The sequence below is a fragment of the Eschrichtius robustus genome, chromosome X (genome assembly GCF_028021215.1).
Source record: "Eschrichtius robustus isolate mEscRob2 chromosome X, mEscRob2.pri, whole genome shotgun sequence".
NCBI classification, from domain to species: Eukaryota; Metazoa; Chordata; class Mammalia; order Artiodactyla; family Eschrichtiidae; genus Eschrichtius; species Eschrichtius robustus.
Genome location: NC_090845.1, coordinates 9,196,046 through 9,214,245, shown reverse-complemented (window position 1 = coordinate 9,214,245; position 18,200 = coordinate 9,196,046). Strand labels below are relative to the sequence as shown.

Sequence of the window (18,200 nt, the reverse complement as noted above, 5' to 3'; positions counted from 1 at the left end):
CTTTTGTAAGACTTTATTTGCCAGTGTTTGAAATGGGTAGCAGAGAGTTTGATTCACTTTAGCTTTGTAGACATTTGTCAAAGACCTTTTCACTCTCTCCCAAGTTGGTCTTGGACACAGACACACAAAAACAAAACAAAACAAAACAGAGAGAGAGAGAGAAACAAAAAAAATTGGTCTTGGACAGTTATATTGACTCCATCTATATATTCATGTACACCACCCTGCCTCACTTTTACTTCACCCAAATGCTTTCTCCACTATTAGGCCAAAATTCCTTAAGCATCCTTAATTTCTCCGAAGCACACATTTCAAACAACAACAACAACAACAACAACAAAAAACAGACAATATAACAAAGAGTCAAACTCTTCTACTTAAAGGATTTAGGCTGATTTTAGGGTGGGGCCTCCTGCTTATGATGCCTGCCCTCATTACTTGAATTCCCTAAGCCTGAGATTCAGGTGCCCTGGTTCTAGTTTTCATTTCAGCTTCTGACAAAAAGGAGAGAAAGGTGATCATATCCATTTCTGGCACAGGGTACAGCAAAGTCACATTTCTTTGCCAGATCTATGCCTTTTTTGATGGACACCTGTTTTTATCAGTGACTGTCTCAAGTCAAGGTTACTGAAGGCCTAGATTGTATCTTCTCTTTGAGGAAATGACTCTAAGCCTTATGTCAGAGAATGGCATTGGCTGTCTGAAGGCTGTCATCGGCTCAACCTAAAATTAATTAATTAATTAACGAATTAATTAATTTAGAAAACTTAAAACAGGTTATGATCAATTGATACATAGGAATTATAGCAATCAATCACTAGCTAGTTATTTTTGAAATCACAGTCACTTTTACTGAGTGGAAAAGCACTATAATTGAGGAAATAATGACACAGAAATGGGCATTTCTGAACAGAATGGAGGAATTCAGGCAAAGGAATAGTCCCACCTGGGAAGAAAGTGCCCTTATGTGATATCTCACTTATGTAGAAATTTCAGCTATTTGGAAACCATCGGACCAACAAGGAAATAAATGCAGCCAAAATTAAAATTGCTAAGACCTACTATTATATTACAGTTTTCTGTTTTGCACAAAAAGCCTCATTTAGTTCAGTCAGGGCCTATATCTCTATATATAATAGTAGATGCCAGATACAATTCTAAATATTTTATATGCATTAATTAATTGAATCACTGAACAACTTTTGAGGTGGATACTTATCATGCTCATTTTGTAGGTGAAGAAATATAATTCTGTATTTGATTCTAATACCTTGATTATCCTGTTTTCAAGCTCCCAGAGAGGTAGAAGCAATAAGTTAGGCTGGGAGTTGGACTCAAGTTATAAGGCAGACGAATTGATGGCAGCAACAAGGAAGGAACACAAGTCTTTTGAGAATAGATGCAAAGCAAAATTCCACCCAAGTGCAAAGCACCAAGATGTACTTATGCAAGTCAGCAATAACTAGCCCCTCAGCGTGATTCTCTCAAATTATTCTGGAAATTCAGGATAACACTTATAAGATATAAAAGTGATAAACGGGATTTTTATGGATATTATCTTTTCTAACTGGAAAATTCTAGAAAACCAATTTTAAAAGTCTTATACACAATACACAATGTGGCAAGACCATAAAATAAATATACAAAATGATATCCATGTCTTACATAAGAGCAATAATAGGTTATGTACTATAACAATAAAATAATTCATTTATATTAATATCAAACGTATAGTTACCTAGAATATCTGTAATAAGAAGTAAGAAACTTCTGTGACAAAAACTGCAAAGCTTTACCAAGAAATATTAAGAAATTAAGAAATAAATTAAGATATCTACTTTGTTTCTGGATGGAAAGAAATAATGTCGTAAAGATTTCAATTCTTTCCAATATAATTATATATTGGACTAGTCAGAACTCTTTCCGTGGCAAGAGAGAAGAACCCAGATAAAAGCAGATTAAGCAAAGCAGCCCCCCAAATTCCCGTTTACATACTGGAAGTATGAATATTATATCTAGATTCAGGAACAGGTAGATCCAGGATGCAAATGATGCCGTGAGAGCATGAGTCTGATTGCTGGAGTGTTGGCTATGTTTCATGGTCTGTTGACTCTCACACCAGCTCGCTTCATGTGGCTACAAGCCGCCACTGGCAGCTACAATGTGGCATTACCCTTGTAACTGATTATCCCAAAGGAAGAGAAAATGAGCCACCAATGAAACAATAAGCGTAGGCGATGATCATCAGTGGCAGTGATTAATGGCTTGCATAGGAAAGGAGAGTCGTTCAGACATTCTGTGCCACCTTAAGGAGGTGCATAATACCTCTTGTGAAGTCTTATTGCCCCAAAATTCAAACCTGAATCAGAGAAGACTCTGGCTCTAACTATCTCTTTAGAGGAAATAAAGGGGAGAAAGGAACACATAAATGACACCACAGAGTGTCTACATCCAGGCAGTGGGAAAATCTACAGTGGGAAATCAATGCTATTTCTTCATCAAACCAATTACGACGAAATCATATAAACAGAGAGGGGGAAACAAGCACGTTAAGAGACTACAAGGCACGCCAGCCTATCACAGTTTGTGAACCTTATGTGAACGTTGACTGGATATTTAATGATATTAAGGAACTATTGTTGAAATTTCTAATTTGTGATAGATTATGTTTCTTTTAAGAGACCTAATTTTTTAGAGCAAGGTTTCTCAACCTTGGCACTACTGACATTTGGGGCTGGATAACTCTTTTTCATGCATTGGCCCCATAATCCCACTTCTAGGACATGATCTTAAGAGAATCAGAAATGTAAACTGAGACCTATATACAAAGTTGTTCCTAGTAGGGCTAGTTATGGTATCAAAACAAGTGCATATATGTTGCGGGGAGCTATATTGTCGTTCAGAGGAGAATATGAAGTGAATTGTGGCACGTTCGTGCAATAGAGCATTTTGCATCCATTTTAAATGACATTGACACAGAATTTTTACTGGCATAAAAAATTCTTGTGGCGTAATATTGAGTAAAAGCAGCAGCATTCTACCCCGCCCCCCCATATATTTTTTTTTTCATGGAGAAAAGACTGGATAGAAATAAACCAAAATATTAAGTCATTACTTCTGCATCAGGTATTTTTTAAAGTATATTATTTTTTACATTTTTCTGCACCTTATAGATTTCCTCTAATAAGTACATGTTTTAATTATGATCAGTAAAACAAGAAATATCTATTTTAAAATTGATAAAGGGCTGAAAATTCATAGAAAATTCATGTTTATTCTGAATGATGAAGAAAATGTTACATTATTTTTTTCATATGGAGAAAGTGTGGAAATACATAATAACACAAGAAGATTTTTTCATCAGAAACATTTAACGTAAAATGATCCTGGTACTTTCAGGGCTAACCTCTAGGTACCTGGTGAATCTAGTGTAGGATAAGTAAGCGTTAGTACACGCTGTCAAGTTACTGTATTGCCCTGCATGTTGCAGCGTGGTGCTGGCATTCCCTTTTATATCTATTTTGATTTCCTCCAGTTTCAAGCCACAAAACAGGACTGATGATTTTGTCTGCTTATTTGCAGGCCTCCAGACAGTGGGGATATTCCGAGTTGGAAGCTCAAAAAAGAGAGTGAGACAAGTAAGTGAAAAGTGAAGATTATATTGTACGTTTCACCTGACTTTTAGTTGAATTACGTCGTGCAAAGTTCAAGCTTATGCAAATTCATTTCTGAATATCTTTTCTGTACCCTCCCACCTATTATAGTATAATTGAGTCCCAAGAAGTAAAAGGCAACAACTCAGAATCTCAGAAAGGTTGTGAAAGAGTTAGGATCATACAACTGAAAGCAAAACATCTGCCCACAGCATGTACAGCCAAATGAAACTAATTTATAAACATCTTATTGACACTGTAAATGTAGGAGATTCGGAGAGTACCTGATCAGTAAGTGGTAATAAATAGAAAACAATTGTACAGCACCCGTTTTTACTAAAATGCGATATGAGTAATGCCATTAATAGCTCTTCTTTTAAAATACTATGTTTATAGCTTTACTTTCTCAAAAATAAATAATTCGTATTACTTTTCCATGGTACCATTGATTCCCCAATTCATTTTCCATGTGGGGACTGTACCCCTCAGTTTCCTTCTGCACTTTGCAGCATTTTTGCAAAAGAAGTTTGATATGAGAGCTTCAGGAATAGGTTCCTATGATCAGAGGTATCTGTGTTCATGACAGCTTCATAAAAGGCAAACCATCCTTTGAGAAAAGAATTCATTTGTTGGCTAAAAGAAAATTAAAATGTTATTTTCCCTCTGTTGGTGCCAACAGAAAGAAGTAAGGAACCCAGCAATTCAAAAATGAAGCCAAATGAAAATAATTTTTAGTTGGATGAAGCTGAAGAAACGATATTTGTTCATATTATTGAAACTAACTGAAATAAATGTCTCCTCATAATGTCTTTCTTTTTTTGTCAAGACAAAAGGGGTTTTCAAAAGAAGTATGTTTTCTGTTTGGTTGGTTTTATTTGTAATAGTCACATAAGATACTATTGAACATTTAACATTTCACAATAGGATTAGCAGGAAGAAAGATAGCATAGTAATAACATTTCTTAGGCCTCTCACCTGTGCAGAATTGCAAAATATTTTCATCAACGTTATCTCGTTGAATCCGCCAGCTGGCTGGGAGACAAGCCCCTTTCACCCACTTCTTCTGAGGCTTAGAGAGATTAAGAAATTTAATTCAAGATCACACAGTTTACACCAAGCTCTTCCCATGATCTGTTCTTTCTGCATGTGTGTGTGTGTGTGTGTGTGTGTGTGTGTCTGTGTGTGCATGTGCACTCAGAAGAAAAACATGGTGTGTTTAGATGATCACGATTAGGAGTGGTGCTGATGGGAGCCTTCTTCATTCTGGCTGCCCGATGCACACTAAGGATGAGTTGCCTGGAATTGATGCGCGATTCGGGACAGCAACAGGCATTCTCGTCAGGTGGCGAGGTGGCTAGTGACAGAAATTATTCCTCAGTTATATCTGGATCCACTAAAGGGAAAACCTTTGCATGGAGATTTACTTAAGGATTCTCAAAAATATATATGGAATTAGTGGTTAGATTGCAAGTGTGAAATATGCTCTAACTCACCATTTGATCTTGTTATATCACTTCTTAGCAGCCTACACTTTTTCTTGAGAACAATTGTCACAGTATAAAGAGCTAATTAATCATTGGTGGGATTACCAGTTTATCACCTGTCTGTCAGCCTGAGAGCTGGAGGAGGGGAAGGGCTTTGCCTCTTTACTCATCACCGTATTTTGAGGACCTGTAACAAGGCCGGGTACGCAGTAAGTGTGCAGTACATCTTTGTTGAATGAATGGATGAATGAATGACATAGCAAATGAACACTTACAGAAGTTTATTGCCTAGAGTACATTCATGAACTCACAAAATTATTTTAACAGCAGAGAACAAACAATACCTAAGAGAAGTTGAGCTGTCCGAGATGAAAAGAGGGTGTAGAGTTATGACTCCCTTCTTGCTATTGTGTTTTCCTACTGTAATAAACGCTAAAGGACTGAGTATAATGATGAAAGCAGGAAATCTTCTTGGAAAATGTTAATAAGGCTACTTTGACAAATCTAAGGCGTATTTTATTTAGTTATTGTCATCTTTCAAGGCTTAGTCACAGATGGTTTATCAGGGTTTTTAATTTCATTGTTTGCAGAAATATCTCTTTGCTTTCTTGTCGAGTATTTCTGGAAGGTGTCAAAATTCCAACATGGTAAATTTGCTGACATGCAAAACCGCTGTATAATAGATTAATTCCTCCCTCCCACAGTTAGAATTGACCTAACCCCTTAGCTCTTCCTCCCAACCTTCTGGATGTTGTTATCAAGCCCTTCTGCTTGCATCATTATCAGTAAACCCACAGATACTTTTATTTAATAATTCATTTCCAATAAATAAATAAATATATATATATATATATGTATATATTCATGGCTGGGTTTGCATAGACTCTGTAGATCAAGGCGACATGTTGTTAGCTCCTCCTTCTCGGGGTCTGGGTAAACTTAATACCAGATGCTGCATGTCATAGCACTTCTTTTGCTGGGCACTGAACATTGAGGTATGGTGTTCTGAGACTGCCACTTGAACCGTTGTTTTTCCAGTTACGTGAGGAATTTGACCGCGGGGTCGACGTCTCCCTGGAGGAAGAGCACAGCGTTCATGATGTGGCCGCCTTGTTGAAGGAGTTCCTGAGGGACATGCCGGACCCCCTTCTCACCAGGGAGCTGTACACAGCTTTCATCAATACTCTCTGTGCGTAATCCAGCCATTTGCAGGAACGTGTTCCTGGGTTACTGGGATGTCCCACTCATTCATCAAAACCTTATGCATGTGTTTTCTAATAGCTTTTTTTTGCCCTTATTTATCAGTCTCTAATGAGCGGGCTATTTGGGGAATTTTCTGAGACTAACCCTGGGGAGAGTTAGCAAGTAGAAAGTTGCAATAAAACAAACGGAAGTAGCCAAGAAAAATTTGGGATGCCTTCAAACGACTCTAGGATAGTAGAAATTGCTATAAATTGATGCTTTGGAGTAACAGAGAGAGTTCACATTGAGTCTGTGCCTAAAAATGAGTTTGCATTTCTGGAACCTAGAGTGAGAAAGGGGGGGCAGGAAACATTCCAGGGAAAGCAGGATGGCACAGCCCAGCGTCAGTACTTTCAATGTGGCTGCTTCAGGGCTAGAGACACAGGTCCCGCAGTGGAGAAAAGGACGGGGAGAGAGAGGAGGAACAACCAGAACTGTTTCAGCCTCCATGAATTTCTTCATCCATGCTACAGTTAAGATAGGATCACGAAAGAGAGAGAAGACACTGACATTGGGCCGTGTCTTGGTTACTGCCAACAAAAAGTCTACCTCTTATACATTGCTCAACAGACAAGGGCCTCAAATGTGTTCTAAACTCAAATTCAAGAACATTCACAGATTCTCAGTCATTGTTAGCAAATAGTTAACAACCACGGAAGACTGTGATCTGTAAAGTATGTGATGATTTATACCAGGGGAAGGAGGGAGAAGAAAGTAAGGGACATGAAGTTACCTTTCTAACCTGGATTATAATGATTTCTCTGGATGTTACATTTCCCCAGGTCGAACTTATCTTTCTATCCCTCATAGAACCTTACTGTTAAAGTGCTAAAGCAATGGGAGAGTGGGTGAAGGAATGAAACGTGACTTGCCTTGCTAATCCCTTCCTGAAGGCAGTTGAGCCTGAAGGGCGTGACTTCCCCCTTTGACTCACTTGGAGCGCGTCTTTTTGCCTCGCTTAGTGTTGGAGCCTGAGGAACAGCTGGGCACCTTGCAGCTCCTCATCTACCTTCTACCTCCCTGCAATTGCGACACGCTCCACCGCCTGCTGCAGTTCCTCTCCATCGTGGCCAGGCACGCTGAGGACAACGTCAGCAAAGACGGGCAAGAGGTGCGCACCCCACCGCCACCGCGACAGATGCTCTGGTTCTTCCTTTTTCCTGCTTTAAAAGGGAGAGCTAAAAAATAATACAAATGGATGTCTATGCAAAAGAGAAACAGGCTCACAGACGTAGAAAACAAACGTGCGGTTACCAAACGGGAGATGGACGGGGGGAGGGATGAATTAGGGTCGTGGGATTAACAGATACAAACTACTATACATAAAGTAGATAAGCAACAAGGATATAGCGTATAGCACAGGGAATCCTACCCACTGTCTTGTAATAAACTATAATAGGATATAATCTGTAAAAATACTGAATCACTATGCTATACACCTGAAACTAACGCAATATTGTAAATCAACTATACTTCAACTTTTTTTAAAAAAAAAAGGGAGAGCTACCAATTTGGTTAGATGTTTCACCTGGAGAAAATGAAGCTTCCCTTTCCTGGCCTATGTGTCTATGTAGGAAGAGAACTAATGCAGGCTTTTTTTTCCCCCCCTCTGGAGGGACCGTTCCTAAGAGCGCATTGGCCATTAACTTCCTTGTATGTTTCAAGGATGCTTCCAAATGAGGCTGTCATTTTCCATGATGATGCTTTACTCAAGACCCTGAATTTCCATTTGTGTAAAGGAGACGAACATGAGCTACAGAGGTGCTTACAAGCATGAGAAAAATGGAGTAATGGAGGTGGCGGGAGGTGGCTGTCCTTGTAACTCATTTGATCTGCTTCTTTAACTTGAAGCCCAAATATGATGTCACCTCTTCATTCTTCCATTTTATTCTGGAGCACCCATGTGCCCTATGGCTAGAAGTCTAGGATCTTCCTTTTTAGAGGTCCTTTCTCTCCTTCAACCCTCCCCCCAAAATAGGGACTGGCTCAGTGCAAGGGAGGGTGGATCCTGCTTCAAAACCAGGTGGAGAAAGAACTGAAAAGTCAGATCTATTGACTGTTGCCATGTATCTCAATGCCACGTGGTACCAACTGCTGAAGACAGGTTCTGCACAGTCCTCTGGACCCTTTTGGGATGTTCTTGTTGGACCTGGCCCCCCATCTGAGGTCTTGGGCTCTGGTTCTCTTTGGTCATGCTCCTGTGCTTCAAGGTGTTTTCCAGTGTCTCCCTTGGACAATTTTAAGTGACCTATTAGCCAGCAACCTATTTAATCCTTACCTTAACAAGAGGCCTGTTTCCCTTCTTGAAGCCATGCCATCATACTTCTCCCTGACCTTGGATTCCCCAGGAGATCTCAGACCCTTTAATATGTTAACATGCATTGTAAATCAACAAGAAGGAGCCAAAGGCATTCCAAGCTTACTTATCCCAGAAGCTTTTATTTTAAATCCTGTTAAGCAGAACTCAGCTGTGTTGTGGATTCATTTCTGTGTTTGTCAGATTTCTTTCCCGAAGGCCATGGTCATATGTATTTTTTTTCAGAAAGGCAATTCTCCCTTTCTTATCCTCATCCTCCCTATCAGTGTGAGAATGGAACTTTCCTGAGTTATCCATTTATCTCTATAGCAGTTATTAGTGAAACTTCTGCTGGCTTCAGGTTTCATAGTATGGCACTGCCACCTTCTTTCAGCAGACACAACTCTTCAATGGATATACTGTAATTCTCATAATTGTTAAGTAGTTATATTACCCGTCTGGGTGTCAGCCTCTATTGACTGTAGATATAAGAGAAGCTGTAGAATCATCTGCCTAATCATTGGGTCAAGACAGAGCCCTGTCTGGGTTCCTAGGTATGTCAATTGCCTCTCTGACGTTTCTTAAGTACTATGTGAGAAGAAAGTCGGGTCTTAGGTGATTAAGAAGGCATTGAGGAAAGCAGAATGTCCAGTTGAACTCACTCGTGCCTTTTTAAAATCATTTGCAGACATTCTTTCGGTCTAAATGCTGAACAAGACTGCAGTGCCTATGGCAAAGAGGAGAAAATATTCTTGGATAGGTACCAATGGAACTTAGCATGCCGGAACACTAGCTGCCATTTATGTCTCTCCTACCACGTGCCGGCCGTGTGCTTGGGCCTTTATACATATATTATAGCTAATCCTCCATTGAGCAAGAGAGGGATCGTCGTCCCTGTGTTTCCGAGGTGGAAACTGAGGGCTGGAGGGGTTATGTAACTTACCCAGTGTTCCCCAGGGAGCCTCCACTTAACGCTTGTGCAAGTTGTGCCCTTGTGCATTCATGACTCTGGGCGAGGTGCCGTGTCCCCCATAGTCAATGCAGATTTGCAGAGATATCAGGACAATATCCCAGCAGATGGCAGTAAAATATCTTGAGGAAGGGGTCCTTTTTCTAATTCACACAAAAGTGTCATATTGACTAGTAGTCGGTTCGGTCCCTTGACTAGCAAAGTCCCAGCTGTGCCGCAAACCCAAACCAGTCTAACTTATGGAGAAGAGAAATATAGGATAGCAAGTAGGAAAAAACAACTCTGCTGGGGGTCTAGCTCACAGTCTCCCGGCCTCCATACGATTGACCCTTGGGACCAGGTAATTCTGTGTTGTGTGGGTGCCCTGTGCATTGTGGGATGCTTATCAGCATCCCCGGCCTCTACTCGCTTGATGCCAGTAGCAGCTCCCCCCGGCCCATGACGCTGCCCCAGTTGTGACAGCTGAAAGTGTCTCTAAACATTGCCAGGTGTCCCCGGGAAGGAGGGGGAGCTCAAAATCACCCCTGGCTGAGAACACTTGTTAGCTTTACAACTCACTGATCATGTGTTCTTGGACAAATCCATTCATCTTCCTAAACCTGGGTTTCCTTATCTGAACTTTGGAGATAAAATGTCTTCAACTGGCACTGCACAGTCACTGAGAAAACTAGTTTATTACAAGGAACATAAAACTATTCTGGTAACAGCAAAGTTGTACGGGAAGCAAGAGATGACAAGGGTTTCTAGACATCCTTGACCTAAACCTTGAATCAAAATGAAGGACTAGTAACCAAAAAGTAAAGCAACAGAGGACATATGAGGAGAGCACTGCTTCCGTGAAATGGTCAGAAGCTACAGGAAAACAAGTAACTCCACAGCCATCTTGGACTAGAGTGAAGGCTGCAGTGTGGGAAAGTACTGATGAGGTCTGAGGGGAAATTGGACTATGTTCCCAGAGTACTGAATGCCTTTGTCAGGGGAAGGTGGCTGATTCTTTTAAGCCATGAATCTTTGGAAGGATTCGACTGAAGTGATATAACCCGTGTTTTAGATTGGTTAGAGACAGGAAGAGGGTGAGTTAGGAAGGTTTTGTAGGAATAGCAATATGGAAAACAGCAATTCACATTATAAATGTTTCCGTGTAAGAATGGCCTTGGTATTTGAATCACGCATGTTCTGAGCGCCTACTCTCTGTTCCTCTAAACCAGTGAGCATTGTTCAGGAATTTTCTAATTACCGTTCCCAGGATGCTGTGGCATCTAGGAGGTGGAGGGGGTAAAAACACAAGGCAAATATAGAATGAGAGAACACAACGCAGAGTCACTGCAGAACTTCAGAGAAGAGGTGACGAACGTGGAGCAGAAAAGTTAGGAATGGCTTTGTGCCGGAGATTGAATTTAAACTACATATCAAAGGGCGTGTAGGGATTGAGTAAGCGGACCACATAAGCATGGCATAGGGATGGGAATTAGCTGAAAACCCCTTCTGGTAGAAGTGAAAAGGGGAGGGAGAGGAACGAGAGAGAGGTTTTTTGTTCACGATTTTTGAAGTTGGTTTGGCATGAGCAGGTAAAGAATTCAGAGTGGGCAGATTGGAGTGAGACAAAAATTCAATTGTAAAATATAATCAAGAAAGCAAAGAATTTTTCAAGTTTCTCTCTTACCTATTTGTTAGTTTGTGCTAGATGTGTTACCTATCTGTTGGGTAGTTATTATGGGCTGCAACAGGAAGAAAACTGAATCAGAGTGTCAAGGAGCTTGGAGGCTCACCCAGGCTCTGCCAGCACCTTGCTATATGACCTTGTTTTTGTAAAGTAGAGGAAGAGGAGGGAAAACAGAGTTGGGGTAGGGGAAGGTCTGGGCTTCCTCCTCTATAAAATGAATGTAATATTTCTTTTCTAATAGGTGCTTAAACGTCAATGCATCACTAACTAATGGGATCTTAAAGATGTCCAAAAGAAAGACATTGAGAAAAATTATTGACTAGTCAGTGAGTGCCTTTGGAAGGGAAAATAGTGGTATTTTATTGAATGTGTTTGGTTTGTTTTATTCCATTTTTTTTTTTAAGTCTGCTATTTGCTTTGCTCCTTAGGGGAAAAGAGAAATTCCCAAATGTAAGAAAGATTTCATTTCCTCTAGAAAGAATATTGCAGGGACATCATTGAAAGCTCTTGAGCAGTGCTTTTTCAGGTTGTCTAAGAACCCCCCAGCATGGCATGGAATATGTGGTGTGAATGTACACTTTTTTTGGAGAGAGAGTCCATAGCTGGCCTCCAGTTCTTCAAAGAGTCTATGAGGCAAAAAAGAAGTTATGAACCACCGACACAAGGCCGGGATTACTGACCTCTGATGAGGTGGATGCCTCTAGCAAGTGGGAGTTTGGCTTTGGAACTGTAGCAGGACCCGTGCCTCGCTCCCCTCACCCTGGTCCCGGCCCGGCTTTGGAGCCAGTTTTCCCACATCCCCGCTCTGCCGGCTCTGCCAGCAAGAGTAAGCGGCGGGGGGCTGCCTGGAGCCCGGCTCTGGGCACCACTTCCCTCGTCTGTAAAATAAGGATGACAGCAGCAGCGGCTTCGGAAGCATATAGTGAGAGGGAATTGAAACAGCCTGTGGAAAGCCTCTAGCCCAGTGACTCTACATGCTAAACTTTAAAAAAAAATTTATTTTATTGAAGTATAGCTGATTTACAATGTTGTGTTAATTTCTGCTGTACAGCAAAGTGATTCAGTTATATGTGTGTTTATATATGTGTACATTCTTTTTCATATTCTTTTCCATTATGGTTTATCCCAGGATACTGAATATAGTTCCCTGTGCTCTACAGTAGGACTTTGTTGTTTATCCATTCTCTATATAATAGTTTGCATCTGCTAGTCTCAAATTCCCAATCTATCCCTCCCCCACCTACATGCTAAACTTTTAATATCAGTAAATGTGAGCTCTTCATATTCAGATCAGAAATGCTCTAGGATGCTTATTTAGTAGAGATAAATGTTTTCCTGATAACATTTGGAAACATCACATTGGCTGACAATTAAATAATGAACCAAGCCCAAGTACACGTTATATTGTGCACTCTTGGGCAGTCATAGAGATAGATGATAGATAGATAGATGATAGATGGATAGATAGATATGCTGAAACATGGGGGGTAAGGGTAGAAGCCATCTGTGAGCAAGTCTCCTTTCCAGATTAAAAAACAATAAAATAAAACCAAAATGAAACAAAAAGGTGTTAACAAACCACAGCAGCGTGGTCTGCAGCTGGAATCTCTGTGCAGTTTTACAGAGGGATTGTATTGCATTCCCAGAATAGCAACAGGAGAAGGAGAGCGGAAGCAGAGTTCTGGGTTGTCCTTGTACTAAACATTCTTTTCAAAGAAAACAAAATCTTCCATTTGATCATGTTGTTTTAAAAAATGAGAACACCCTGATATTACTTTAAGAGGGGAAGGGGAAGCACTCCAAATGCCTCTGAGTTCTAAGGGGATGAATTTGAAAATGGTGCATATTTGATTTTATCCTCAGCCATGAATTTCCAGGAAGAGAAATGAAAAATAACATGAAAACTTGTCAAGTTTTGTATCAGTGAAATGAAACAAAGAAAAAACGTAATTGAACAGTCGTACATTAAGGGCACTTTCTTGAAAATTCCCAGTGTTTACCACATGAAATCATTTCACTTGGCAGCAAACCTGAAAACAGCCTCGCCTTCTAAAAATAACACACCCCATGTGCCATGCTGGGCTTGCAGGGCTGGGTAGCCTCCAGCTCGGGGCTCCACGGGACAAGGTCGGGACTCAGGAGGCTTCGTCTCACCTGTGAGTCAGGAATTTTATGCTGTGCATCCAGCTGCCTCTTGAAGGCTGTGCAGATCTTCCCAGGCAAAGGATCCTCACCAAGCAGCCACAGTCCCCATGCTTCTCTGGGCATTCGTAGATTTTCAACTAATTTCAACAAGAGAAATAAAAATTGGCCTAGACCAGTGGTTCTCAACCAGGAGTAGCTTTGCCCCACAGGGGACATGTAGCAATGACTTTCACCTGGCCCTTGCCAGCCTTTCCTGCAGGACCTTCTGCCATGCTGAGTTTCCTGGCGGGCCTTGGCGTATTTTACATGTTTCTGTCTTTGCATATCATGTTCTCACCACTGTGAAGGTGCCCCCTGTGCCAGTTCCTCTGCTTTTCAGCCCAGCAAACTCAATTCTCCTTCAAGGTTTTGTGCAAATATTACCACCTCTTTGGAGTGTCCCTGGGGCCTCCAGAGTCGATAGTTTCATACTTTGTACTCAGTGCTTGTACTTGATAATTTTCTTTATCCTCTAGAATGTGAACCCTTTAAAATAAGGACTGGTTTGTGATCATTGTTGGAAAAACTTTAGAATAATCAGAATCCATGAAAAATGCCTAGCCTATGGTAGGTGCTGAGTGGATGGATTAATAGAGAGATGATGGACTGATGGATGAAGGGATAGATAGAGGGATGGATAAGATGGTCAGTTGGATGGATGAACATCAATATTTTTAAAGAGCAGACAGGATAGAAATTTTATATAGTACCAGTTTCACAAAAATAACAAGTTATAAAATTTTACTCAGTATGCTATTGAGATGACCACTGAGCTATGAGCTTCAATTCAAGATATGAAGCAAAAGGAAAATGATGGTGCCCTTCGTGGATTCTGACAGAGATGATGTGGTCCTTGCAGAAAAAAAAAAAAGAGAAAGTAAAAAGGTTCTATTGATTATTGAACCACCTGGCATTTTGAAAAGCAAAAATCACAACAGTCCTTGTATTCTCTGCTTCTATAGGTCACTGGGAACAAAATGACATCTCTAAACTTGGCCACCATATTTGGACCCAACCTGCTGCACAAGCAGAAGTCGTCAGACAAGGAATTCTCGGTCCAGAGTTCAGCCCGGGCTGAAGAGAGCACAGCCGTCATTGCCGTGGTGCAGAAAATGATTGAAAATTATGAAGCCCTGTTCATGGTAAGTGGCCCTTCTTTGGCAAGACATCTCAGTCAACTGCCTATCGATTGCCTCTTGGTGGCATAATGAAACTTAGGCACAGCACCTTCTGGTCCATAGTGCTGGCCATTAACTGAATTCATTGGAAGCCAGGCAGTAAATAGAAATTTACATACCTATGATGTCACTGTAAGTTTGTGATTCCATGTTTAAACAAACGTATCCAAATTATAAATTTCATTTTGTTGTCTCCTAAACAATGGTCATGTTTTGGAATCATTTAATTCTTTATATAGCAGTGTCCTTGCCCCCAAAATTGATAAAACTCTTCTTTTTGGAACTACACGTGCGTGGCCCTCGTGAATTCATGTATTTATAACCATCCTCAGCAATGGCACCTCCTCCAAGGTCAATCTGGACATTTTGCGTCCTGCATGAAGCTTTACCTATCTTTCCTTTGTCCTTCTTGCCTCACTTTGCCATGTCACTTCTCTGTCCCTTGAACCCTATTACTGTTCCTATTGATGTTTACCTTATTCAACACTGTGTTGAAGTCACTTTTGACTATTTCCCCTAGTAGATTATAAACGCATTTAAAACACAGACTGTGCCCTTGTTATCTCCTCTCTGTATCCTTTGTACACTTTTGGAAGGCCCTCCATCTGACAGGCACTCAGTAAATACTTTTTTGATTTGTGTTGAATTACCAGTTCCTGTTATCCTTCAAAAAACTGCATTGCTTGCTCCAACTTCCCTTGGATCATTAGAACAAATGCCAACTCTCTTCTATGTCTATTCACCACTCGTATTGCATGTCAAAATTTACAGGAACTTTCTCCATGATTCTTCTCCCATTTCTCTTTTGAATTTACAAATGCTCACCATAAATCTTACCTATTCCACTAGAGCCTTTTGTGGCTTCTTCAACCAAGTATGCTAGTTCCCTCTTTTGAATTTCCTTAATATTTTGTCTATATTTATCAAATGCCTTGCATTAGATTTATTTCCATCCTTGTCTTATATCAGTTATTTTTTGTGCATTTGAGAGCCAGTAGTTTCGAATATTTGCCCTCTCTGTCTCACCTTTGTGATCATGACCAAGTAATTCAATATTCAATAAGCATCAATTTCAGCTTTTGTGAAACGGGAAAAAATTAAAATATGACCCATTTCCTGGGGTGGTTCCCAGAGTCATTTGATATGCAAAAGCATTCTGCAAACTGCAAAATTCTATGCAAATGTTAATTAATAATTGTATTAGTTGGGCAACACAAGTTGGCTCAAATCTTAGTACTTCAGCACAACAGACATAAGTATCTTATTCACATAAAGTTTAATCAGATGTTTAGCGGACAGCGTCCCAGGTGGCGATTTAGGGACCCCTGCTCCTTGCATCTTGAGACTCTTCAGTCCCCTAGGACTTTATGGGCCAAACCTAGAAGGGACATCCATCATGCCCACTCCAATCCCATTGGCCAGAGCTCTGCCACAAGCCACACTTAACTGCAAGGGAAGCTGAGAAATGTATTCCTGCTGGATGCCCAGGAGGAAGTGAAAATGGATTTCCACAGTGAAAAGTTCACTGAGGTAGAATGGTGTCTTGCTCCTCTTTGAGTCTCTGAGGCGCTGCCCATGTGTTGCATGCAGTAAGCTCTCAAAAAAAAAGTGGAAACTTTCATGAACTCTATATGAATTTCACCCTTCAGCCACAATCCTCATAGTTAATTACATATTTGGATGAATCAGATGTCTGAATTTTTCAACATTTTCATCAAGTTTTAAGTCGTGTATCATCTTGCCAAGTAGTCCTGGCATACTTCATGCTCTCTAGATTTTTTTTTTAAGACAAAATAATACCTCTTGTCAATCTTAATTCCATTCTCTAAATTCTGTATTCTAAACAAAGTTCTTTATATGAAACCAAACCATCAGGCGTTTCTTTTCACCTCAGATACTAACAGATCTCTTCCTGGCCTCCTTGAAAGTCCAGTTGCTGCCATTTTAGTTGTGCCATTCCTCTCCTTCCATTTCCTGCTGCCTGGATTATTAAGAACAGTAGAAGAACATCAATACTCCATCTTTTCCAACATTTTCCAAATCTGATCTTTGTTTGCCATTCCCTGTAGAGACTGATATCGAGATTCTCTTGGGTAATAGCTCATATTTGTGTTCCCCAGTTGTGATCTATACTTCTCAACGAGGCCTTCCCTGGTCACCTTGTCTAAAATCCAGCCCCCCTACCACACCACCAGCATACACACACATCCTCACTTCCTATTCCCTTTCCCTGCCTTTTCTTCTTAGCACTTACCATTACCAATAAGGGTTTTACTAATTTCTTTTGTTTGTGTTTCCCCATTAGAATGTGAGCTCCCCGACAGGGTGAATTTTTGCTCATTTCCACCTAACTTTCTTTACTGCATTACCCCTATGCCTGGTACATGGTAGAAACACAAGAAACACTGGTCGAATTAATGAATGACTCATTGGTAGCTCTGTGACGTATGATTTCCATATTACTAATCCTTACTCCTTATACTTATGAAAAGGTTTGGGCATGGAGGAATTAAGGATACCTTTCTCAGAGTAAGTTAACCATTAACGTAAGCATTCTTGATCTCCTTAGACAGATTATGGGAATTATGTGTTGAGGAAAGGGACAATGAAGTAGGATGAGAGGTAGGACAAAGATCCCAAGCCTGTGTCAATTAAAAGAAAACTGGCTCTGGAACCAGAAAACTTTGCTATAGTCCTATCTTTACTATACATTAGCTGTGTGACCTCATCTTCTTAGATTTCCATTGCTTTAGTTATCAAAGGACTAGGTTAGAATGAATGATAACCAAGATCCCTTCTAGTTCTAAAATCTGCATGGTGCTATGCCCTAGCCCTAGCTTCACCTCTTTTTTTTAATTAATCTCATCACTTTGTAGATTCTTTTGGCATACTTGGCATTTCAGAATCTAGTTTGTTATACCAAAGCTGGTGGCTGGTTGGCAAAGCAGGTCTGTGTGGATGGACAAAAATTCAATCATGTAGATAGCTGTTTCATTTTGTTTTGTTTTAAGACGCTTTCAGAATTAGCACAGTAATTCCAAACAAGGAAGGATGAAGCTAGACAGGACCTGACGGTTAAAGGTCGTTAGCAGTTGTGCTGTCTCACAGGAAGGGCTTTCAAGCTCGGAGAGGGAGGCATCGCTTCCCATTGGCATCAGAAAGGAAGACTCGTTAGAAAAGGTGGCTGTGAGTTTGTCCTTGAAGGCAGAGTGCATCCTAGAAGCAGCGATTCCATTGAAGAACTGATGGAAGGGATATAAAACCCCACAGAGGCCTGGCAGGGACCCAAAGCTTGTTCTGAGTGTTATAATGTCCTTCATTTCCTCATGTTGGACTGCCTCTCCCAAGTGGCCAGTATCCGAGTTAATGGGAAAGGACAGAAAAGAACCTGGCTTGGTCCCATAATACAGAAAAGATAACCAGATTTAGAGGCTGACACACAGTTCGAGAGTGTGGCTAGGCCAGTCTTTTTACCAGTGGTTTGCTTTTCAGGCACTGGGTTAGAAATCCTAGAGCTAGAAAGAGGTCAT

General features: G+C 40.6%; 1 protein-coding gene across 10 annotated transcripts in view; it reads left to right on the top strand.

The window, feature by feature from the left end:
• Positions 1-18,200, top strand: part of ARHGAP6 (Rho GTPase activating protein 6) — a 489,264-nt gene that overhangs the window by 445,498 nt on the left and 25,566 nt on the right. For all 10 annotated transcript variants that reach the window (XM_068534002.1, XM_068534008.1, XM_068534006.1 and 7 more), the window contains 4 exons: positions 3,583-3,638; positions 6,176-6,326; positions 7,342-7,490; positions 14,455-14,634. In XM_068534002.1, the coding sequence (XP_068390103.1) occupies positions 3,583-3,638; positions 6,176-6,326; positions 7,342-7,490; positions 14,455-14,634 (536 nt within the window). The remainder of the gene's footprint in view (positions 1-3,582; positions 3,639-6,175; positions 6,327-7,341; positions 7,491-14,454; positions 14,635-18,200) is intronic.